Source organism: Rhinichthys klamathensis, unplaced genomic scaffold, assembly GCF_029890125.1.
Source record: "Rhinichthys klamathensis goyatoka isolate OS25496 unplaced genomic scaffold, OSU_Roscu_1.1 h1tg000147l_1, whole genome shotgun sequence".
Classification (NCBI taxonomy): domain Eukaryota; kingdom Metazoa; phylum Chordata; class Actinopteri; order Cypriniformes; family Leuciscidae; genus Rhinichthys; species Rhinichthys klamathensis.
Window position 1 is genome coordinate 2,372,078 of NW_026606682.1, and position 25,693 is coordinate 2,397,770.

The 25,693-nt window shown below is 37.5% G+C and overlaps 3 protein-coding genes across 4 annotated transcripts in view; 2 read left to right on the top strand and 1 right to left on the bottom strand.

The window, feature by feature from the left end:
• spryd3 (SPRY domain containing 3) overlaps positions 1-2,018 on the bottom strand; it is a 50,480-nt gene extending 48,462 nt beyond the window's left edge. Inside the window, exons 1-2 of the mRNA XM_056258013.1 lie at positions 1,874-2,018; positions 728-864 (exon numbers count right to left, since the gene is read on the bottom strand). Coding sequence (XP_056113988.1) covers positions 728-855 — 128 coding nt within the window. The 5' untranslated portion in view covers positions 856-864; positions 1,874-2,018. The remainder of the gene's footprint in view (positions 1-727; positions 865-1,873) is intronic.
• Positions 2,019-5,227: 3,209 nt separating this feature from the next.
• igfbp6b (insulin-like growth factor binding protein 6b) lies at positions 5,228-9,742 on the top strand. Its single transcript, XM_056258023.1, has 4 exons — positions 5,228-5,763; positions 6,590-6,624; positions 7,063-7,182; positions 8,409-9,742. The coding sequence occupies exons 1-4, from the start codon at positions 5,394-5,396 to the stop codon at positions 8,520-8,522; spliced, it is 639 nt and encodes a 212-aa protein (XP_056113998.1). The 5' UTR covers positions 5,228-5,393; the 3' UTR covers positions 8,523-9,742.
• Positions 9,743-12,047: 2,305 nt separating this feature from the next.
• pip4k2ca (phosphatidylinositol-5-phosphate 4-kinase, type II, gamma a) lies at positions 12,048-23,333 on the top strand. 2 transcript variants are annotated; one of them, XM_056258012.1, is made up of 11 exons: positions 12,048-12,470; positions 13,648-13,745; positions 13,984-14,080; positions 15,338-15,484; positions 17,677-17,823; positions 18,742-18,780; positions 18,857-18,970; positions 20,439-20,703; positions 21,626-21,729; positions 21,826-21,942; positions 22,461-23,333. In XM_056258012.1, the coding sequence occupies exons 1-10, from the start codon at positions 12,309-12,311 to the stop codon at positions 21,904-21,906; spliced, it is 1,254 nt and encodes a 417-aa protein (XP_056113987.1). In that variant the 5' UTR covers positions 12,048-12,308; the 3' UTR covers positions 21,907-21,942; positions 22,461-23,333. The 2 variants fall into 2 exon arrangements, with proteins under 2 accessions (XP_056113987.1, XP_056113986.1); XM_056258011.1 differs by lacking the exon at positions 22,461-23,333 and having other exon boundaries at positions 21,826-22,084.
• The last annotated feature ends 2,360 nt before the right edge of the window (positions 23,334-25,693 follow it).

Genomic DNA, 25,693 nt, shown 5'->3' on the forward strand with positions numbered 1-25,693 from the left:
TGGAGTAATGATGCTAAAAATTCATCACTAGAAAAATTGCATTATTCATTTTAATATAAAACAGTTATTTTAAATTGTAATAATATTTCACAATATTGCTTATTTTACTGTATTTCTGATCAAATAAATGCATTAAGAAAGCTTAGGAGAATTCTTTAAAAATAAAAGTGTTTTAAAAATCTAACAAACCCCTCAATATTTTTGGGTGAACTGTTTGTTTAAAGTCACTGAACACGTTTTGCACTGTTTGACTCCTCAAACTGGACAAACATAGTGATACGAATTAATTCTGAAGAAGCTGGAGACTTTCAATATATAAAAAGGAATAACAAAAGCACATGTGGGAGAACTATTTATTTTTCCGATGGATCGAGTTTGCTTTTCATCTTTTTTCTGATCAAATAAAAACAAGTAGCCACTGACTTTCTCAGAAATTATAATTGTTTCAGTAAGTGAGGTCAAGGCTGATTACGTCTTTAGTACAGACTTATGGCTCAGATACACGCACTCACAGTGCTTTACGCTCGCAAGCCTAGCTCACTGATATCGATGGGGGTGGATGGTTGTGCAATTCAAAATATACAAATGAATAAGGATAAATGAAAAGCAATGCAGAAGTTTTCCATACAAACTAGGGGGGTCAACACATGAATTCCAGGCCGGGAGCTGATTTCCAAACAAAGTGGAAAAAAGAACAGAGAAAGGGTCAAGCGCTGGGCAAACCTACCTTAGCGTGTCTCCATTCTTCAACATTCGTTTGGATCGCTCTTGATAACGAACAGCGCGGACTTCCCTGATTTCTCTGATCCTGCGCCGCCAGTTCAGAAATCTGTAGTGTAAATTGATGTCATCCATCTCAGAGGGCTGTGGAGCAGAAAACAGATGGCGCAAAGTTTAAAGGTTTTAGATTGAGGATCTGAGATATGCAATTCATTCAAGACATGAGAAGAATAAGTAATAATGGACTTGCTGTTCACAAATTGCGTTAATGCCTGTGCACATTTTATATGACTTGTACTCCTTTTTCAACCCCTCCACATGGTTATGTTTAAATTTTGAGTTTTTTAACCTTTAGAGCAAGGTTTCCCAAACTTGGGTTTGTGAGGAAACCACAGGAGGTTATTAAATATAAAAATATAAACTAATTCAATCGAATATAAAATTAAAGTGAACAAATAGGGTTGTACAGTTAATCGAAAAATAAATTAAACGTGCATTTGGGAACACAATGTACATTAGGTTCACTTTATTTAGTCACATAATTTCAAAATAGCTAAACTCTAACAGTATGGTGGCCCTCCAGGAACTTTTTTCACCCCTGAGCTGACAAAAAAAATTGGGGGGGGATGCCTACTCTAGAGAATGCAATGGTTTAAAAAAAATTGGGTCATTTTCATATTTGAGCTTTACGAGCATGCAATAAATGCCCTTTGAGAAGTTATCTAAGAGTCTCAAAGGCCTCAATAGATAATTTAACGTGTCATCTGTCATCCATGCATCCAGGACATGACAGAGGAAAATTCTAAATTGTCGTTAATTGTCGATTCATTTAGCAACAGATCACAGATATTATTCGTTTTTCATAATCAGTTTACAGTCAAGTTAGACAGACACTACAGGGAAAATACCAAATACAAAGTATTTAAACACGTTAAGACTGACAACATAAATGATGAAATAAAGTATTATATATAACTTCTATATTATAACCGCATACTAGGATAGTTTCAATCACTGCTAATCACCTTGCATAGCTAACAAATTATTAGCCACTTTGAGGCCTTTTCGACATAAAATACAATAATAACACAACCGCTACATGCCCAGTTTCTAAAGAGTAACGTATCTAAATATGATGACGTCGCATACGTACCTTATGTACATCAGTAGGTAAGACGTTATAACATTCTAAGGCCACTTGTGTTTACTTTTAGCTATCGACTCCATTAGCTAAGCTACCTGACAAACTTCGCAGAAGTGAGAGCGATTCTTCCTGGATGGCGTCAGTGGAGGAATGAACGCAGCGCACCAATGAAATGCGTCACAGAGTTGATTGACAGGCGCTTAGCCAATGAGAAACTTCGCAGCGTGTCGGCGTGTTTTTTTTTTTTTAAAGCTGGGCTTCAAGAAATGCTGAGAAATGAGCACAGCAGCACAACATACACACACAGTACGTACGGTATCATCACAGAATCATGCTATTTTTTATTTAAAAGACTGTGATTGTGGCAATATTTAAGGGAAAATCTACAGTCAGCTGGTCATTATCGCAAATAATCAGGGTTTAAAATACATCCCTCAAATACTGCCACAATCACATTTGTTAAATTAAAACCAGACTGTACATAATTTCACAGACAATTAACAAAATAAATAAATAGACAGAAAACACTGATTTGAGTTGAATTTATTTGATTATTTTACTTATAGAGACATCAGAGAGACATCCATCCTGGAGTACTAGGCTGTTATACTCTCATTATTCTTAGATTTTTGACCATTGAAAACAGTGGTGACCAATCAGAATCAAGTATTCCAGAGAGCAGCATAATGAGGTAGCATTATGAAGTGTTGACACAACTATTTCCATTTTCTATTCACTATAAATACCTGCTTCCAGTCCACTATAACGGTCTGGCATTCCATCACCTCAAATAGTTGAAAAGTGGGTTACAGAACATTTGGCACAATCTAAGGGCCCCTTATAATCATGACTTATAATGACTGCATACTGTAAGCGTATGGAGCATAACGCCAGCAAGACATGATGATGCATGCATCTTATTTTTGGTATAAGTTACATTGAGAAAATGCTGACAAACGGATGCAGCAAGGTTCAAAAAGAAACACTGCGTTGGAAGCATCTACTGTAGCTAAGTCTGACTTGTAGACAGAGATGAGGAGGAAAACCGTGTAATCTGGTGAATTTGGAAATGGAGAGACCCCATCGGTTTGGCACGCATCTTGGAACATTCTCCAGCCAGAACATGTGGAAACAAAGAACGGGCCGTGCTGTGGTGCGGATGGGAATGTCAGACGGCAGGTGATTTTTGCATTCTTTGCCAAGAGTAATCAACTCTAATAAGAGAACATCAGCCAGTCGACATCAATCCAATCAAGGAATGCTCCAACCTTCTGTGGTTTGCAGAAGCTGAATAACTAGTAGGCCTATCATATCGGGACCGTTCAATGCTATTCGTAACCGACAAAGAGAACTATTCCACAGCACAAACAGAGACTCTGAAGCCAAACATGTTTGTTTTAAAAAGAACTATGACCACACATGTCAATACCATAAGATAATCATCTAAATCCTGTTTGCCTTCTGCACTCATACCAGCCCATCTTTGACATCTTAACTTCCATCATGCTTCATGACAACAACAAATAAACACAGCTCTGTCCTTATGGGACCCCTGCAGCTGGGTGTGACCTAAAAGCATCCGTTTGCATGTAGAGACCCCATCAGACACATCTGTTGGGTGCATCCTGATGGTATATATAGTTAGTAAAGCCCCTTGGCAACTGTATGGAATTTTTATCGTCTTCTACAAAAGCACTCTGTGACATCTTTGCACTAAAAGACAACTCATAAACTCTCGATTAACGGTATCTGGGCCAAAGGACAACTAAAACTGTATGAAGTCCTCCAAAGAGATCAGATTTATCTGGTTGAGTGCTGATGGATTGCATTATTAGTTGCTGGCATTTACCGTCTTTTGTACATTCCAGTGAAAACACTGCCCCAATTATCCAGATGGTCCCTTCTCCAAAATAAACTATTAAGTGGCAGAATCTCCCTCGGTTGAATCGCTCCATCATAAGGCAATGTTCTCGATCCAATCCAGGTGCTCATTCAATTAGGTCAACGCAGGCGCCTTTCTGAGTTCACATTCACTTAAAGTCACTAATTCTCTATATTTTCTAAATGCATGTTATTGATCTTATCCGCTTGTTAAGTCATGACATAAGAAATACTGTTTCCAGGTCCACGCCTGTACTCGTTTCAGTTAAGAATACAGCCTCAATAGCCGCTTATTCACTATTTATTCATATCACAAGTTTTAAAAACTCAGTGTACTACTGTCTCCAGGCTCACGCGTCCATTCATTTCAGATGAAACAAAGGACATGTGACGTTTCGGCATTGAGATAAAGGTTAGGATTATGATTGTTCAGTAAGTTTTACAGCACACGTGAGTGTATATTAGTTCTGTTTGTTCTTTGCTTTTGGCACCTGATACTGATAGAGAGTTTGGACCTGGAAACGGTGTCAGACTTAACAAGCAGATTGTGAATGTTTGATCCATGAAAATGTTTCATAAAATTAAAAAAAAAAAAAAAAACCTTTTTAGCCATGTAATGTTTAATCAAAATGTTATAACCTTCCAGTAAAAAAACAGTAGATTTCTCTCTGGTGACGTATGCCAATCATTTACTCCGAATAAAACCCGCCCCAGCAAGATCACATTCATCACAAGCCAACAACCCATTCATTGAACCAAGTCCACGCCCTTCATTACGATAATACGCCGCAATATGGAAGAAAAGACCTGTTGCTAATTCAGTTTCATCACGACTTTAAAAATACCTTTTTCTGCATCTGAAATATCATAAAACCATTCAAAAAGTTACTAATACTACGATGCTACATTAAAAAGCTTGACTTCGAAGAAGTGGCTGAGCTTTTTAGCATTCTTAGAAGCAACAGGGTTAATGGAGCGACTCTCCCACAAGCAAATGACCGTAGTCGCGTGTAATCACCAGAAAAATGGAATCTTCATTGTTACCATGGAAAAGATTACTAGAATGCTCTAAGATTTTCACAGATGATGCAGAAAAAGTAACCATCATAGCCAGAGTAAGTATCCTGGGCAAAGGAATGTTTCCAGATACAATAATGGGTGAGGGAAAACTGGATCAGTGCTTGATGATTTCTAAAAGGAAAAATAATCTCTCTCTCTCTCTCTCTCTCTCTCTCTCTCTCTCTCTCTCTCTCTCTCTCTCTCTCTCTCTCTCTCTTCTTTCCACCCCCCCTTACACATTCTCTCTCTCTCTCTCTCTCTCTCTCTCTCTCTCTCTCTCTCTCTCTCTCTCTCTCTCTCTCTCTCTCTCTCTCTCTCTCTCTCCCTCTCCCTCTCCCTCAGTCCCAGCCCCTGAAGGTGTCATAACTGTGCTCTCTCCCTCTCGCTCTCTATCACCGCCTTTCAGATCTTTAAAAGCCGCTGCTTGCCGTTTCTCACTCGTTCTCGGTTTGTATCCTCTGGCACTGCAGGGGACTCCCGGCTTGCAGCCTCACCAAGCAAAGCTGAAAAGCGAGCAAAGAAACAGAGAGGGGAAGAAAAAGAAACAGACTTCCAGAAATAGCATCAGCCACGTACGACAGAACCGAGCATGGAGAACCTGAGACCCAGACGCAAGATGTCTTTCCTTTCCAACTTGACACCCGTTGTCCTGTTGCTGATCGTCCACTGTGGATCCTGGTCCCTGGCGGGTCGCTTGGGCCCCCACAAAAACTGCCTGACCTGCAAAGACGGGCACTCCTCGGGCGCGGGCCGGGCCTCCAGGGACCCGGCTGGGGCGGCCAGCACGACCGTGTTGGCGTCGGGGGAGCCCTGTGGGGTGTACACCCTGAGCTGCGCCAGGGGTCTTCGCTGCGTGCCCCCTCCGCGTGAACACAGCCCCCTTCAGGCTCTACTGCAGGGCAGAGGCTCCTGCGCCAAACAGAGCAGGACGAGTCCCACCGAGAAGCCCCGCCCCACAGGTAAGAGTTTCAGCCAACGGATGCCTTTGCGGTTCCTTCCTCCGCGTTCCCGGCGTGCTCTTTTTCAGCGGCGTCGCGCCGTGCCGCATGCGGTGAACGGTAATCTGCTTTAAGTGCCAAAGCAAGATAGCTCGAGGATGCATTTCAGGTTCCACGGATGTGCTGCAAGCCGCTGTGCTGCAGTGTCCATATCAGAGGCTTGGTAGGATGACAAAACTGTAACTGAACCAAGGACATGTGCATAAAGTGCCGGGAATAGCTGCTGGTTTGCATGTGATGGCTGTAAATTCCTGAAGGGTGTAAAGGCATTTCTGTGATTTGAGGCTTTCACACATCATAAATGCGCACGATGAAGATCACTTGTAATAATGGTCATGGGTATGAATGTGCAAGGCTAGTATGCAAGTACAGATGTGTGTCTGTGTGTATTTGCAATTGTGCACGTATGTCATGCATATGGGCATCAGAACTATTGAGAAGAGCAACAGAGGAGATAAAGAGCGAGAGTAGTGTGTGTGTGTGTGGGTGATCTTGAGTATATGTGAGTGTCACCCACATTCTGACAGTGTCATTTTATGTCTCCATCTACTGTTTACTTTAGGTCATTACAATTTAAGAGAGCTTATATTGTCAATTCATGAGAATGATTTGAGGATCTATTCCCTATAAATGTTGGGGGTTTACAGTTCAAGTAACCTGAATCAAGCATGAACATATACTCTAAAAAGTACAGCCAAATATATGAATGCAGTCAAATCACTGTTTGCAATGTCTTTCTCTCAAAAATGCAGGCATTTTTCAGTATTGATGTCCCTTTTTCTCACAGGGTCACATCCTTCACACGGTGGTGAAATAGAAAAGGTGAGTCTATCCTTCGGTTTTTTACTTCTATCTCAATTGAGCATGAAAAAGACCAACAAAAAAAACATACTGGAATAGGGTTAATTGTGTTTTATTATTAATTTTGTTTTATATGAATTATGCTCAAAACATTCTGATAAAAACATTTAATCATTTATTCTAAACATTGCAATATTGCATTTATAAATGTGCAAGACAGGCCAGATTGTGGCTGTATAATTTAAATGGAATTTAAATGTAATCCTGAAAATCCAAATCTTATTTTATCCAAAATCCAAACTCTTTTGTGTACCTCTGGGTTGTGTTATGAAAAAAAAAATCATTGCCAGAATAGAATGGAATGATCAAAATGTCTCTTAGAATTATCCAAAATACAAATTCAAAGGTATGATTGATATGCAGTATTCCAATATGTAGTTTTCGACATTTCCTCACCAGGCTCCATGTCGTAAGCTGCTCAACAGTGTCTTGCGAGGTCTTGAGCTCACCATTTTCCAGTCTGATCGCGACATCTACATCCCAAACTGTGACACGCGTGGGTTCTACAGGAAAAAGCAGGTATTGGTTGAATAAATTAGGCAGGTATAGTTTGACCTTGCGGAAGTTCAGAAGCTGGTTTTGCCGCTTTAAATTTAATAAATGAAATGAGGATGAGGTTTTGATATCTGAAGGATATCAAAGAGACTTTTGTGAAGCTAAATGTAGGCAAGGCAAGGCAAGTTTATTTATATAGCACATTTCATACACAATGGTAATTCAAAGTGCTTTACATAGAAGAAATAAAAAAAATCAAAAGAAATAACAATAATTAAAACAGTTTAGAATAAAGAAATTAAAATAATCAAAAGAAATAAGAATAATAAAAAAATTAAAAATATATATAATACAGTACAAACAGTCGGAAGAACAGTGGCACAGTGCTCATTCAGTAAATGCATAGCTAAACAGAAGTGTTTTGAGTCTGGATTTGAATGTGACTACTGTAGGAGCACATCTGATCTCCTCGTAAGCTGTAATAAATACATTTTATTCATATAATAAAATGTATTTATTATATGAATTTTGTACATCCTTAGAGACTCAGTGAAGAATTAAGACTGTCATGTTTCCTATATGTTTGTTGAGATTAATTGTTTAGTATAACATTTGTATTCCGATTACTTTTATTTTCATTCACTAGTGGGCATATTTAATTTTGTATAAAGTTGAACCATATCTAGTTTTCATTCTCTAGTGGTCATATATAATTTTGTTTAAAGTTTAACCATAACTATTTTTTTTTTATTCACTTATATATATTTTTATTTATTTAAGTTTAACATAATTTTTTTCAGTAGTGGTTATAATTTTGTTTAAAGTTTAACCATAACTATTTTTTTATTTACTACTGGTCATATTTAATTTTGTATAAAGTTTAACTATAACTATTGATATTCACTAGTTTTCATATATAATTTTGTTTAAATTTAAACATAACTATTTGTTTTATTCACTAGTGGTCATATATAATATTATATAAAGTTTAACCATAACTATTTTTTTTTTCATTCACTACTGGTCATATACTATTTTGTATAAATCTTTGACCATAATTATCATTATTAGTATTACTTTTTTTCCTTCTTTTTTTTGATCATGTGATTTTTGGATATCTGAAGGTCACCGTTATGAGACGCTTTGTATTGCGAATGTCAGTGTGACAAAATTCGAAGCTGATAAAAGGGTAAGCACAGGGGGGAAAAAAATAACATATCAGAACAGAACAATCTCCTGTGATTTTGCAGTGTCGGTCCTCTAAGGGCATGCAGCGCGGGCACTGCTGGTGCGTGGACGAGCAGGGCAACACCGTGCCGTCACGTGCCGGGGAGGATGGCATTTTACCATGTGATGGAGAGTGAGGGGAGCGACAGCCCCACAGCTCTGAGCCTGGAGGAAGAGGAGGGGTACAGGGAGAGGGGATGACTTCAGCTCGGTGCAAGACACTGCCTGACCAGGACACACCAGGGATAAACCACTTCACATGGGAACGGGCCCTAACTCAGAACGTCCAGAGCACGTTCACTGCCATAAACTCGACCATCATGAGCATCAGCATCAGAACACAGAAATAATGACCACTACACCACATGAGCTTAAGTCGAGATAGGTCAGCTCTTACAGAGAGATCTTTAATTCCTTGCCCTACAGTAGAACTTCTTGTGTGTGTGTGCGCGCGCGTGCGATAGCTATGTTTGTTTCTCAATGGGCTGTTATACTGTTAAAACCATCCCCTCTCCCCTTCTCCAACAATACACTGACTAAACTATACTTAAGAAAACGGAATATACCTTCTTGTCTAATTTATTCTGGAGCATTACTAAATTTCCTTGAATACTTTCCTTGAGGACCTGTACACATTTGTCATGTAATCGACATCTAAACACTATCATAATGTGCACATTCGGAAAGTACTCCTTTTTCATTCATACGACACTGACTGCAAACACACATCGTGGATTATTTGTACATAAGTGAGTTTATTGTGGTTGGTTGTGTCATGAGGTGGAATATTCTTGAATGCTGATGGCTGTTACCTTTTTTGAGAAGTTGTTAGGCATATTTTTATATATTTCAATATGCTATTTTATATATATATAAATATATATAAATTGTGGATTTATTTAATGAACTACGATGCCATGTATTTTTATATTGTCAGCAGTTTTTCATCGTCAAAACAGAGCTTATTTTATTCGCTAAGTGAATGAGTGCCATATGTTGGTGACACCATACAAAGGGATTAAAAACAAAAACAATTTAAACACCCTTTAGAGAGCATTTACTGCTGTACATGTGTTTTTTATATTATTATTATTATTATTTCTTGTCAGTTGTTTCATTATTTATGTTGATCCTTCAGTATTGGAAAGTGTTATCGCTTAATATCGCTTAATATTTTCAATATTTCAGATTGTATTCTGGGTAATTTGTTCAGAACGCTGTGTTTTCTCATTTCCACAATGCATTGAGAAAAAAAGTGCACAAAATAATGTCTGATCAATGTACCTCACAATGATTTTGTTGTATCAATATATGTGCCAGTAGTTGTGGGCCCTTGAAAAGGAGCCCATTGCAAAAATTATAACGTGTGCAAGAACTATGAAAAAAAAAAAAAAACGGACACAGAGAAAAATAAATGCATATGTTAATATAAAAACGGACTCTTTGCAGAATCTCATTTAGAAACTCACATGCATGAAATTAAATGTGAAAACTACTATCAAACCATATACATGCACCACTGAAATAGATGATAGAAAGCGATGAATTAGCAAAAGCAACAAGAAAGAGCAGATGCTGCTGTTGGCAGCAAAAATACAGCCATATGGTCATAAAAATGTCATCATTCAAATATTGCCTTGTGCATATTGAGCTATGGTGACTGTGCATTTCAGTGAGCCTAGAGCAGATTTTGCTTACTAAAAATGACTGTATGCTGTATCAGGGTATAATATCTTGTTATATCAGCCAAGTAGATACATATAATGTTATTTATACAGTTTATATCATAAAAATGAAAGAGTAAATGTTTTGAATGCTGGAGCTTTTGTGCCAAGACAGATTCATGCACATGTATACTCACACTGCAATCCATATGCTTGTTTCCAAGGTAACAACATAGCCTATAGCAGATTATAGCATATGTCTGTGCTTTCATCATGTCCTAGTTTCTATCACTGTGACTTTGAGAGTAAGCAACATTTTTGTATGCATGTTTTATTCGAGGCAAGGGTGATATGGGCAAAAATATAGGCCTAAATGACATTTTTACCCACACATATTCACGACATTTGATAAAGTCAGTAACTCAAAAAAACAAAAGTTTCTTAAAATGTAAGATTCCTGCGCCACTAGAGGCATCAAACGGGATAATGACTTTTCAAAAGACAACTCCAACTGTCTGTTATTGCGGGAAATACACTTTGAGTGTATTTGAATGACAATATATATATAAAATAAATAAATAAATAAATATATATATATATATATATATATATATATATATATATATATATAATTATGACTGATTTCGACAGCTTTTAGGAAACCGTGAATAGTGCTTACCTGTGCAAAAGATGCATTAAAGACGGCATGGGTGGTTGTCAGGCCGTTGCTACGAGTAATACAAACAGTCCTCTGAGTGACATTTCGGGCATTGTTAATATGCAGGCTTTGGGTAGTTGCTTACTGGCTCGAGTCAAAAGTCCACCCCAAAGGCTCTATTCTGGTCTCCAAACGCCTCGAGTTCCTCCTTCAATCATGACTAATCGTCCTTCGATTTCATTTGAGTTTTCAATCCTGTGACTGGAAGTCCTACTCAATTCAGCGAATCGTTTCTTTCGAACAAATCGTTGATTCTTGATGTCATTACGAAGCACCTGACATATTGGCGTATATTACATGCTCTAAACATTAATTGCAACAGTAGCCTATTATTTATTTTATCATACAATGTTTTTGTCTTGGAAAGTTTCATATTAATGTGAGAAATGGTCTAAAGCTGCCCCTTAGCTATACGCAAAAATATATTTCCTGACAACCAATAGCCAATTTTATTTTTAATAGGCTATATTGAATATTCAGAATAATATATTGTATTAATATATTACAATATATTTAATAATACATAAAGAATGGGCACTTTTGATATATTGAAAAATATGACATTACGAAATGTGTAACTATATGCAAACAATAAAGTGAGATCATAAAATTATATGAATATGTGTTTAGCTTTATGCCTTAAGTCATGTCAGACAAATTAATTAATTTAAAATTCTAGTACAGTTTTTGTCTTCATATATATATATATATATATATATATATATATATATATATATATATATATATATGTGTGTGTGTGTGTGTGTGTGTGTATAGCCATACATGGTTCATGCATATATTGCAGTATATTGAAAAGTATAAGCACTAGTTTCCATATGGAAATGTAGCTATTATGTAATGTATAGCATTTTATTTTCTAGTATATTCCTATTATTTTATGTTTTGTAAGGGAAGCCATCTTTTAAGCAGAATAAACATCTGCTTAGAATGACATTATAAACCAAAAATCAAGAAAGACACATAGCCTAAGTCACTTTTTTAAATATAGGCTAATATAAATAAGGTCCAATTCAGTCCTATTCGTGAACGAACCGATATTGTGAATCGGTTCACCTGAATCATTGAAACGATCCTCTTCAAAATGAACGGTTTGTTTAAATATGCCATTCATGTCACTAGCAAGAACGAGTTTAATAGTTATGGTTAGATAAATACTTATATATTTTTCACTGTCTCATCTCACCTGTAAAACCACATGACGTAGGCTACACTCAGGTGAGATCCTGCCTGACACACATTCCTGCTGTCACAATACATCAAGATCTGTTCCTCTGAACTTGTGGGAGGAGCATCTGGATCACTGCCACACTTCAGCAACCTAGTGTTGTTCACTTCCATGGAGAATCGGTCCATCTGGGCCTGCAAAACACAGCGGAAAACCGGCCCCCGCGGCTTAGCTTAGCGCTTGTGCTGTTCGACCGTTGATTGTCAGTTAGAGGAACCGGAGCAGGGACAGAGGGAGATCCGAGAGGAAAACAGACCGCTGCTGCTGCTGCGTTACAGGGGAGTGACCGACAGTGATGATGGCGTCTCTCAGTAACACCGGCAGCGCCTCCAGCCCGATGGTCATGCTCGCCCCCAAAACCAAGACCAAAAAGAAACATTTCGTGCAGCAGAAGGTGAAAGTGTTCAGGGCGAGCGACCCGATGCTCAGCGTGTTCATGTGGGGCGTTAATCATTCGGTAAGGTGGTCTTTGATTCACTTTACATCCTACAACTGCCATTTTATGAGCTAACAGTTAGCTGCAAGCACGTATATCGGGGATATGAGATATTTAAAGCATTGTCTAAAGTAATATCAATAAAATACATGATTAGTGTGTGCTGTTATTGATATGGTATTGACATATGAGGTCACGCGCAAACCGGATATACATTTGTTTCAATGCACGCGGCGGATTTGCAACTGTTGCTAGCGAGGGATGTCCGATTTGTGAAGGAATTGGTCTTTTGAGTCGAATCTTTGAAAGGATCAGCTAACAGTCTCGCCGATTCCTGAACGAATCACAGACTGAATCGGTCCGAGTCCGACAAGTTCAACCGATTCTAGTCGGCTGTTTAGGGCATGTCTGACTCGTATTGTGAATTTTAGTATAGTTTAGTTGAAATACAAATTACAATTAGATTCTAAACGGGTTTTTTTGTGTGATCTGAATCGCGGCTTCATTGAAATGGCACACATAGCCTCATTCCAAAAAGCACCCATATTAGGCTACTAAACGTATTAAACTTATGTGCCTATATATGACTTTATTGTAACGTTTTAGAGCATGTAATATTCCACTCTGGAATGACAGGGACCACGTAAGATAATAATAACGTCTTGAGGTAAACGAATCACTGAATCGTTGCTTTGAACGGTTCATTGTCACTGTTCGAAAGAACCGTTTGACAAGACTCCGATTTCCCATCACTAACTGTTTCAGAGAAAGTGAAAGTTTATAATCTTAAATTTGTCTCTTCCATATAATATTTTTCCCTATTTATATGAAACAATTTAGTCGAAATACACTAATCAATCATGCAGTCGATCCAAATTATTTAAATGCAGTACAAATTATGATTGAAATTCCAACAGGAATCCTGTACACATTCCTTTAAGACTTTCGAGGGGTTGGGAAGTTATTGCCTATAGGTGAAAGTTTGTGTTATATGAAGCATTTGGTCGTTGCATAATTAGAAGACTGAGAAATCTTCATGCAGGGACTTGTCAGAAGAAGGCATATACATGCAAGAAGGCATATACATTCAGTGTTGGGATATGGATCTCAAATCTGCCAGTGCAAAATTAATTTCAGATGCAAAACATTTTTAAAAAACTTTTTTATTTGTTTTATTTTTACCCACTCTGTTTTCCAGATAAATGATTTAAATCAAGTTCCAGTGCCCGTCATGCTGCTCCCTGACGACTTCAAAGCCAACACCAAAATTAAAGTGAACAACCATCTCTTCAACAAGTATTTATCAAAAGCACATCATTATTTTACACACATTTTCATTGCACAGTGTGTGCTGTGCCTACAGCTGCAGTAGGAACATGTTTACCTTCATTTCGATGTAATGACAGCTTTTCTGCAAAACAGCCACATCAATGCAGCATTTTGTCTTCAGATGATGGGAAATGCAGAGTGTGAAATGCAGTACACTGAAAAGGCTTTCAATGCAAATGTAAAATGACCATTCTGTGCCTTACAGGGAGAATCTTCCAGGCCACTTTAAATTTAAGGAGTACTGTCCACAAGTTTTCAGGAACCTCAGGGAGCGATTTGGAATTGAAGATCTTGACTACCAGGTGACCTTTTTTCCTTTATTTAAAGTGCCCAAGTATGCTATTTTAAAGGTTCCTAGTTTTATTTTGGAGGTCTCCTACTATGCGTTTACGTTACATGCATCCAAAAAACACTTACATTTTCTCACAACATACATTGCAGCATCACCTATTTTCTCACAGTGTTTGATAAAGGATTCGGTTTCTCTAAACTCCTCCTTTCCGAGAGTCTACTCTGCTCTGATTGGTCAGATGACCCAGTCTGTTGTGATTGGTCTACCGCTTACAGCGCGTGTGTCGGAAACAAAACTTCCATTATCATATTGAAACTTTACAGACCTTTAACATTCACAAACAGCTATATTACACATTACATGAAAGTTAATATCCGAAAAAGCATAATGGGTGAAACTTTATAAAAACTATGATGCAGCCATTAGGGGATTTCACACCAGAGGAACTATTGGCAGAAGTACCCGTTTTTTGGCACGTTCACACCGCAGGAACTAGGAACGATTTTAGTTCTAGGAACTCCTTTTGGAGGAATTAATTTAGTTCCTACTTCAGAGTAGGGTCTAAACCAGCACTATAGGAACTACCAGTGACGTTAGTGTACGCTGATTGGCCGAATGCACGAGAAACACCAGCACCCGACCCGCCATTTAAAAAAAAAAAAAAAAGCTGTGTGAACACACAGATTATAGCCTATATATTTACTCCAGAAACTAACTCTACGAACATGGAAAACAGTGATAGATGGGCCTCTTAACCTTTACGCTGAGGAGAAAATCCAAAGCAACTTTGAGGGGCCCAAGCGAAACATGATTATGTATTTCTGTTCAGCTAGCAACACTGGACATCAACCACACGGCATACGCTAATACCTTTTTTCATATACTTTCTGCTTCCTATGTATAACAGATCTATCTAATAACGTATTAGACAGATCGTAAACTAATTAACACGGAGAGTGCGACCAGGTGTGTTCTCAGGCTCTGTCAAAATAAAAGTCACAACAACAAGCGTGGCTTACGTCACTTCAGAGTTCCTACTGGCGGTGCGAATTCAACCAGGGAAATGTTCCCAGGGAAACCATTAGTTCTCGGGGAACCACCCTGCTGGCTCGTTCATAGAACTAAGTTCCTATAATTACCCGGTGCGAAAGCCCCTATTGATAAATCAGCTAAAATGTATTTTATTGATTATTTTCTTGCATATAATATAATATTACTGCTAAATTTGGTCTGAAGTTTTCATGTGCGCATGGATGTTTTCCATCAGGTGTCCCTGGCCCGCAGTGCGCCCATGAAAGGCGATGGACAGGGAGAAGGTCTTCTCTTCACGTCCTATGACCGTACGCTGATAGTGAAGCACATCTCCAGTGAAGAAGTAGCCGACATGCACAACATTCTGTCCGAGTATCACCAGGTATCTCATAATGTTCTGGTCAGGACATTCATGCTTAAGTCAAACCATGAATCATTATTCCAACATATGCAGATAATTAATATCTGCTCAACTGCTGTATCTTTCATGAAAATGTGATAGCTGAGTTTATTAAACGCATTGGTATTTATGTAGGAAGTGGTGTCAGATCAGGTCAGGTAAGACTGCTACAGTCCAATCATCTGTTCAAATGAAATTTATAACTTTTCCATCAAAAACTAGTATGCCAACAAAACTTTTAGGTCTTATTTATTAAGCTTTAGCTTCAAAAATTAAAAACTGGTTGTGAAAAATACAGACACATTGTATTGCATTTGTGATATACTTTGAACTTTTTTGCTGTCTACTTTCTTATACTTATTTGTATGTCATTATACACTGCCCGGCCAAAAAAAAAAAGGATTTAAATAGGCAAATGCTTAAGAGTCTATGACTGGATCGTTATCTCAGTGATTATTATGTTTCTAGCATGTTATATGTTTGGCAACAGTTCTTCTAACCCTAATTGATGGAGTGTGTAGCTTTTCATTTCGTAGACAACCATGTAGGAAGACACATCATGGCCATATTCCAGGATGACAAAGTCAGGATACATCAGGCTCAAACTGTGAAAGAATGGTTGGGAGGGAGCATGAAGAATCATTTTCACACATGAATTGTCACTTTTGAGTCCAGACCTTTGGGATGTGCTGGAGGAGACTTTACAGAGCGCTGGACTCTTGCATTGGCAATGCAAGATCTTGACCAAAAACTGATGCATCTTTTGATGGAAATAAATGTTGTGATGTTATTTCCATCAATTTTTTGGTAAAGATCAACATCCCAAAGACTTTCAATACATTTAAGGTCTGGACTCAAGGTCGCAATTCATGTGTGAAAATGATTCTTCATGCTCCCTCCCAACCATTCTTTCACAGTTTGAGCCTGATGTATCCTGACTTTGTCATCCTGGAATATGGCCATGATGTGTCTTCCTACATGGTTGTCTACGAAATGAAAAGCTACACACTCCATCAAGTAGAGTTAGAAAAACTGTTGCCAAACATATAACATGCTAGAAACATAATTATCACTGCAATAATGATCCAATCAAAGACTCTTAAGCATTTGCCTATTTAAATCCAAACAGCGACTTTTTTGTTTTTGGCCAGGCAGTGTAGTTTACGTATTACACAATTTTGCTTGTGTTGGAGAAATAATCCATCAAAGAATTCAGACTCCAGCTATTTTTATGTTTTGTTTTTCCCAGTTGGGATCCACACGCCCTGTCGTTCATTTCCTCTTTACATTGTCATCCAAACTTGTTCAGTCACTGAAATCATTTTCATGTTCCATCGCACTTCCTTGATATAGGTAAATTTCTCTTTTTATGATTGACAATGAGCTTTGTTGTTCTGGGTGTTTATTTAAAGGTGTAGTAGGTGCAGTATGTTATGTTTATGTTCATAGTGGATACAGCGGTGTGTATAATGACACATATTTGCATGCATATGGCATCGTGATAAAGTTCTGAGTTACCACTGTATAATTATATTCTTAGGTGTGTTTGTCATGAAATGTCTTAAATATAAGGGGACATATTCCTTTAAAAAAAAAAAAAGATATAAAATGTTTTAAGAGCTCTTTAAGACGTCAATCAGCCTCAGTGTGGCCGCGTTCATGTAAATTATAGGTTAGTTTAGCGCGTGTGTTTGCTTCTGGCTTGTTTACAGTGCCGTGACAGCCATGAGAAAAGTATGTGTGAACTTGTTTAACAGTTTCCATTGTAGCTGAATGAGTAGATTTTAATCTAGACTGTGCTTTTGCATTTGTGCTGCCTTTATATTCACGACATGTCCTGAGGGTGCATACTCATCCAGGAATCAGTCTCAACAAAATTGCTATTAAATTATAAGCTGATATTTGCTTTTTAAGTGCTATTGACATGCTTTTTCCTTCATATTACACGCAGCTTTAGTTCAGCACTGCGCTGATATCAAGTTAGTTTAGTTGGTCAATGATGCAGACAGAGAAAAACACTAATGTATTATGCCTGTGGGCTTGTTTTAGTACTGGATACCATATGCTACCCAAAGTTCATTGTTTATGAACTATGTGCCATTGCATGAACATTTTAACCATAAACATTATGGGTAAAGCTCACGAGATGTAATTATTTGTGTTGTGTCTCTCAGCATATAGTGAAGTGTCATGGCAGTACACTTCTCCCTCAGTTTCTGGGCATGTACCGCGTTACGGTGGAGAGTGAGGACACGTACCTGATCGTCATGAGGAACATGTTCAGCCACAGACTCGTTGTCCACAGGAAATACGATCTGAAGGTAGGGGCAGTTCCTCGCTGCTGAGATGTTGCTGATTCATCAGGATGTTTTTGGCTGGTGCTGTGGGACTTAAGTTTTCATAGCATGACTGATATTTGTCGTTGCACATCATTAACTTCTCGAGCAATAAGCAAACAGCACTTAAATCATGCGGCACATCCCCTTAGACCTGGTTTAAGAGATTTAGGTGGAGGACATGATTGATGAGTAGTTCATAAATAGTATCTCAGATGTACCTGTTATTGAGGAACTGAGTGCTGGGTTTCACTGTCAAAGCTGTAAATTGAAACAGTGTATTCCTGTGGAGGAAATTCAACAAAAAAAGGACAGATTGGGCTACACACTTACAATATATATATATTTATATACTGTGAATATATATATATAAATAAAAATTTCACAATTCTGAGAAAAAAAATCACAATTGGGGGATGTAAACTCGGCAGAATATCGAGTTTATATCTCGGAATTGCAAGGGGGAAAAAATGTCAGAATTGAGAGATATAACTTTGAAATAACTTTTACTCTTTTATTCCGTGGCTTCCATAAACTTTTACTGCAGAACTGTCATTTTCTGCCACCAAATAGGCTCCTTCCACAACCATCTAAATGGTCTATATATCCACAGAAGATAAATGTACATGTTTTAATATTTACCACTTCTATTATTGATTGCTATCAAGATGTGAAGAGCGTTTCAACCAGTATAACAAAAAGTGTAATAAAACAAATTGCCTACCCTACCTTTAACATCCACAACCTTGTTTATTGCTATTTTGATTCTGATTGCACTTATGATGCACAACAGATTAAAGCTCCACAACAACTTTCTGTTAGTTAGAGCATCTGATGCTGATACATTTAATGAAAGACACACTCAAGACTGTCTTGAAGTGTCTAACTTTGTGTGTTCTTCAGGGATCCCTGGTTGATCGTGAGGCCAGTGACAAAGAGAAGGTAGGACATCAGTCCAGTTCAAGTTACACAAGACACAAACTCTTCGGTCTTGACCTTCTTGCTTCTTCTAATGCAGGTAAAAGAGCTCCCCACTTTTAAAGATGTGGATTTCAGAAATAACCTGCAGAAGGTGTATGTGACAGAGGAACAGAAAGAGAAGATTATGGAGAAGCTAAACCGAGATGTAGAGGTAAAGAAATGCACAATGAAAATTTAGACTTTTTAATAAATGTATATTTCACACTAGCCACGTTTACATGCACTCAAATAATCTGTTAGCAATTGGATTGATGGGACTGAACAGATTGTAAGGGGCGGTGTACGCCTGAAATTATCCGATCAACAGGAAAAAACCTTGAATCTGACTCTTCTCAATCAGATTATAAAAACATTGTGCACATGTGCAGTGCCATTAGGCATACGTTTACATACATTTTACGTCATACAAAAATGCGTATGATTATTTACATCTAATGTCTTATGAACTGGTCACTGGATGAAACTGAATATTTACTAAATATTTTATTTAAAAAAACTTCTGACACAAATATCAGCTTTCTATTTAGATAGGTCATCAAGGAAAAAACAACAATTTTAATCATAGTGTGAATTGGATTGCAACATTTACCACCGGTTTCACAGACAAGGCTTAAGACTAGTCCCAGACTAAAATGCATGTTTGAGCTGAAAGCAACTTGCACTGACATATCTTAAAATATGTCAGTGCCATTGTTTTGTCTCAAGATGCACACCAGTAATGTTTTTTTTTTAAGGCATGTTAATTAAAGATACTTAAATGTCCTAATTGAATTTACGCCTAATCCTGGCTTAATCTAAGCCCTGTCTGTGAAACCAGGCTTTAGGGTTCATTAAAAAGTCATCTTTAAGGCAAGTCATTTCACTCGGTGGCCATCTTTAAAGCGCCTCTTGATCTTGGGCAGCTATTTCAGTCATGCAAATGCAGTTTTTATCTCTTTGAATTGGGAAACATTAAATTCTCCAAAGCTGTTCACAAAGCTTATGATAAAATTTCAAAATTTTGTTTCTAAACGCTCAAATCATGACAAAAATCTGCATTTTTAAGGCTGGACCAGCCAATGAGCGCCACTGCAGTAAGCGATTGACGATTGGTTCTCTTATTTAGAAGGTGGGGCTTATTTCGCCATATTGCCACTTTCTCCCATTCATAGTAATATGCATAGTAGAGTGCACCGTCTTTGTATATCTAAAGTCTTTGGTTTATAAAAACAACATCCAGAATCTGAAATCGGATTGGATTCATTCCGATTGATGTGCATGTAAACACACTTTAGTTTAGGGTCCAATTCTCACTATTAAATAACGATTAACTATGACTTTTGCCTTAATAAACTCCTAATTATTGCTTATTAATAGTTAGTAAGGTAGTTGTTATATTTAGGTATTGGTAGGATTAAGGGATGTAGAATATGGTCATGCAGAATAAGGCATTAATATAATTTTTTTTCAACAGCCAATATCCTAGTAATATGCATGCTAATAAGCAACTGGTTTAATAGTGAGAAGAATTGTACCCTAAACTAAAGTGTTACCAAACGAACATACCTACTGCACGATGAACCTCAAGAGGTTATGAAAGGGTGATATTAATATTGCCATTAATCTTTCTATGATGATAGTTCCTGGTGAAGCTGAAGATAATGGACTACAGCCTGTTGCTGGGCATCCATGACGTGGCCCGTGGCGAGCGGGACGATGAGGATGCCGAGGAGCCCTGCTGTGAAGATGATGCTGATCCCGAGAACGGCCTTGCTCCGGCTGCACAGGTCGGCTCTTACGGCACGTCGCCAGAGGGCATCGCCGGTTACATGAACTCCTTCAAACCCCTGGGCCCTGGAGAATTTGACCCTTACGTTGATGTATACGCTGTCAAAAGCGCGACAGGTAAGTTCTGGCCTGTGAAACGGAGGGTGGGGGTGGACCCTCCGAAACCCACCCTGTGTCAAGTACTGGCCGGCCGATATATCGCCAAAGGCCGAAAAAGTTTTTCTAATTGGCCGATGTATTGAAAAGGGGACTTTTATTTTGACGGCGCTCCGGAATTTTATTTTGACCGTCGGCGCTGAGAACACCAGCACGGTTTTTGCATTCGAATGTGCAGCTTTTTTTTTTCTTTTCTTTTTTTGACGAATATTCAAATTTGAATTTTTATTTGACAGCGCCTGAGAACGGCAGCGCCTGATCACACAGCGCTCACTCACATTCTCCGTCTTCATTAGTTTACGATCTCTGTCAGTCATATCTAACACTTTGTTAGACAGAACTGGTAAACAAAGAAAGTAAATGGTATGCGAAAAAATAAAGCGTTTGCTTTTATATTATTTGTAACAGAAAAAGCAAACAATCAGGCTCAAATACTTTCTCATTTACCGTCAACATTCAGCAAATGCGCATCTACATCATTTAAACAAATCTCTGAATATCTAATAAACATTTAATTTCACAAACCTTGCAGATTTAATCAAAACTGCTGTGATATCTTGTGAAGTGTGCATTTGTAGCCTGCATAAACGTGTTACTGCGAGTGACAGTCGGTTTGTGTGAAGCGAGTGAATGCGAACAGAAGATCAGCTTTATTTTAAAGATTTGTTCTCTAATTAATTTCAAATTTATTAAATTAAATTTAAAGTGTGTGTGTATATATATATAAAAATATCGGCTTTATATCGGCCTTCGGCCACCCTGCTCTCTAAGATATCGGCATCGGCCATCATAAAAAACAATATCGGTCGACCACTAGTGTCAAGCATGTATGGAAGAGGGAAATGGGAAAGGATGTTACATGTGTGCTTGTGTTGGATTCCAGGAGCGCCACACAGGGAGGTGTATTTCATGGGCCTCATTGACGTGTTGACACAGTACGACACTAAGAAGAAAGCTGCCCACGCGGCAAAGACCGTTAAACATGGCGTAAGTGGAAAAACACTTTTAATGCGGACTTGTCCAATATAATTCTGAGATATGGGAGGTTATAATAACATGACTCATTGTTTTCCTTCCTTTCAGGCTGGTGCTGAAATATCTACGGTTCATCCAGAGCAGTATGCCAAACGATTCCGGGAATTCATCTCCAACATTTTTGCGTAACCACCTCTGGGTGCCCTTATCCACACTTATCACAAGGTCACATTTTACCCCAAAATCAAAATAAAAAAATCTAATTATATTTTGCATTGCAGAAATTAGGCCTATTTTTTTTAGATCCATCAAGTTATATTTCATCGGGACATTATTTTTATGACAATAAATCACATTTGCCCCCCCCCCTCCCCAAAATTGTCATTACTGTAATATGGCCAGATTTCTTTTGTTTTGTTGAGAATCTCATTGCAAGCATTCGTGTACACACACATACACACATACGTTTTATAAAAAATTATATATATATATATATATATATATATGTATAAAATAAAATAAAATACACACACACATACTCATTACAATAATACAGTGCATATACTAATTTTTTTTAATTCAGATATACTTTTTTTTTTTTGCATTATAATGAGAATTTGGAGGGGAAATGTGCTTAATTGTAATGAAAATAATTTGTGAATACAAAAAATAAATTAAATGGACTTAATAGGCTTAATTTTTAAGCAAAATATAATATCTTATTTCTTTCTTTTGAATTTTAGGATGAAATATGCACCGGACATGTTCTTCACAGGCTTTGTCAGATTCACTCTACATGTTTCTGCAGTTTCTATCTACTGTCGTCATATTGATTAGTTGATATCTTTTAGCGCCTGTTGGCTGTGCTTCATATTTTCATATAGTTTCATAACACGATATTTAAGCATGACATGTTGACGGGAACTTCACATTCTCATCCACACTACATCTACTTTCATTAAGTGCATCTTCACAAATTAATAGAACTAGATTCACACGAATCACAACCCATGTGACACAACCCACAAACATGGGAACATTGCCTAATCTTTTAAGGAGATATGACTCCAAACCTGTAGCAGTGACATAACTTGTTCTTGGTGTGCTCTCTCTCTCTCCCTCTCTCTCTCTCTCTTTGGACTTTGGATTGGCAGAGAGAGAATCCACCGCCTTAACCATTTGCTGAACCGATTCTGGAGGAATAGCAGAAACTCATGTTGTCTGATGCTTAAAGTGCATGCTAGCTTCACTTGATATGCAGCACTAGAATGTTGTGAGGAGGGAAACAAGATACTTTGTAAAAAAAATAAAGAAAAAAATAAAAAAGACCAGCTGGGGACCCTAAGTGTACAGTAAGGGTCTAGATTAAAGTTAAATTATGAATTGAATGCTGACTGTTTGTATGAACGGATGGAGCACACACTATTATTTTCTCTTATTTGAGCTATTTTATGCAGTTAGCCTTAATGCCGAAAAGAGGAATTTTGTAGTTTGTAGTAGAAATACTTTAGCAACACAGAGCTGATTTAGTATAAAAAAAATGCCTTATTGTTGCATTTTATTTATTTTGCAAATCAGTGTTTGGACCAAATATATTTTTCAGAGATTTCCAAAAACATGGTTTCTGTTATTTATTCATTTTAGGTTTGTATGGCACAATTATATCCATAACAGTTGTAATTTAAACTGTATTTTTAGAGCTGTTTTAACACCTTAAAATGATGTTACATTGTGCTCACATAATGCACGTAACGACTGTATTTACAATAATGTGCATTCTAAAGTACAATAAAACATTTTTTTTTTTGCTATATATTGGATGAAACAGAAATACTAGATTTGTGTACAGTTTTAGTCAACCGTTTGGACTGCCTATTCATTAGTTATTTCTATTTTCTACATTTTAAAATAATAGTATATTTTTATAAAATAACAAATGGAAGTATTTGCTATTTTATATATATATATATATATATATATATATATATAATGTATATGTATGTTAAAATAATACATAATTTTAGAACTTAAATCAGGCCGTAGTTTAACCGAGGCCTCCGTGATGTCTGGACCCGCATATGAAGAGGGGTCAAGGACAGGATCCACCTAGGCCTTTCCAGGAGCTGTGATTTTGCTGACAAACTCTTTCCTGTCTCACTGACAAAAATATGTACTCTGTCTAAACAATGGGGAGCTTGCAGGGGTGGGGGGGAGCCAATCGTCTAACAAACTGCTGACGGATTCTTGTGGTCGTAGGAGTCGCTGGAACACGGAGTTCAGAGCGTCACATTATTCTCCTTAAGGCTTTTCATACTGTGCTGGGTTTAGGCCAATTTTTAACCCTCGTTTAAAAGAATAGTTCACCCAAAAATGAACATTTTGTCATTTACTCACCCTCATGTTGTTATAAACCTTTATGAATTTCGTTGTTCTGTTGAACACCAAAGAAGATATTTTGAAGAATGTTGGAAACCAGACAGTTGATGGTAGACATTGACTTTCATAGTGGTTTTTTTTTTCATACTATGGAAGTCAATGGCTATCATCTGTCTGGTTAACAACATTCTTCAAAATATCTTCTTTTGTGTTCAGCAGAAGAAAGAAGCTCATACAGATTTGGGGTAAAGCCCTGTAAAAGGCAATCATAAAGTAAATATACAAGTAAAACTGAGGGTTAATATTTAAGTGTGAAAAGCACTAATAGGCCTCATTTGGAGCCAGTTTAAATTTTGACCGCATTTTTTTGCAGATTTGGGCTTTTCAGAATAGCATACTATCATATTCATATCACTATCATACTACTATTAAAAATACTACTCGTAATATTACAAATGCTGTTTTGAAATGGATTTATTAAAACTGGCATCCACTGACTTAAATGCAAACTACAGTAGCAATGTCCCCTGTATGATGATATTGTAGCATACAACGGTTTCAAATGTTAATCTCTATGTGTTGTTTCAGATTAAAAAAAATGTTTTAATAGTAAGTAGTTTGCAGTGTAAACTGCATAATATTCAGCAAGCAGTAATCCATTCTGAACAGCCGTACACACACGAGTCCATACGAGCATAAATTGAAGCGCATTGATGTGACTTGTTTTATGTAAAATTCCGGCAGTAATTTGTCCTGCTCACATTTCATGAATAAGGCCCTTTGTTGCTGATGGACTTGCTATAAATGATCATTTTCAAACTACTGTTAAAACAGAAATGTCTAAACGCTTAAATCAACCCAACCACAACATTTCAAACATTTGTTCTTTGAAGCCATACGCTGTTAGGCAGAAATGGGTGTCTTTTAAGGGATACTCCACCCAAAAATTAAAATTCTGTCATCATTTATTCACCCTCATGTTGTTCCAAACCTGTATGAGTTTCTTTCTTCTGTTGAACACAAAAGAAGATGAAGTGAAGAATGTGAGTATCCAATCAGTTGTCGGTAGCCATTGACTTCCATAGTAGGAAAGAAAATACTATGGAAGTCAATGTCTACCATCAATTGTCTGGTTCCCAGGATTACTTAAAAAAAAAATCTTTTGTGTTCAACAAAAGAAAGAAACGCATACATGTTTGGAACATCATTGGTTGAGTAAATGACAAGATTTTCATTTTTGGGTGAGCTCCCTTTAAGTCAGAATAGATAAGTGATCGTTTTGTGGTGTTCTCAACCTCAGTAGCAGTTGTTGAAATGGTCAGTGTGGGATGCCGGGGGTGTTGAGAGGGGGTTTGATGTACGGCCGGCTTCCTACCTCTCTCTTGCTCTGCCTGCCACTTACTGCCCCTCGACCACCAAAGCATTTCCTGCTATTGTCCTGCTGGGGGCTGTGTTTATTCAGCATATCAGGCACAAACCAGCTAATATTTATTTTTCCTTTTAGACTTTCAGAACTGTGAAAAGATAATCTGGAAATCTCCCAGAGGCCCTAACAGATTTAACTGGTGTTCAGATAAGAACAAAGTAGTCAATCCACGCA

What these genes read in the sequence shown, in the direction of transcription:
- igfbp6b (XM_056258023.1), top strand. Translation starts at nt 5,394, where the DNA reads ATGGAGAACCTGAGACCCAGACGCAAGATGTCTTTCCTTTCCAACTTG. An exon ending in CGAGAAGCCCCGCCCCACAG is followed by an intron (nt 5,764 to 6,589) that starts GTAAGAGTTTCA and finishes TTTTTCTCACAG; the next exon opens with GGTCACATCCTTCACACGGT. An exon ending in ACGGTGGTGAAATAGAAAAG is followed by an intron (nt 6,625 to 7,062) that starts GTGAGTCTATCC and finishes TTTCCTCACCAG; the next exon opens with GCTCCATGTCGTAAGCTGCT.
- pip4k2ca (XM_056258012.1), top strand. Translation starts at nt 12,309, where the DNA reads ATGATGGCGTCTCTCAGTAACACCGGCAGCGCCTCCAGCCCGATGGTC. An exon ending in TGTGGGGCGTTAATCATTCG is followed by an intron (nt 12,471 to 13,647) that starts GTAAGGTGGTCT and finishes TCTGTTTTCCAG; the next exon opens with ATAAATGATTTAAATCAAGT. An exon ending in TTGAAGATCTTGACTACCAG is followed by an intron (nt 14,081 to 15,337) that starts GTGACCTTTTTT and finishes GTTTTCCATCAG; the next exon opens with GTGTCCCTGGCCCGCAGTGC.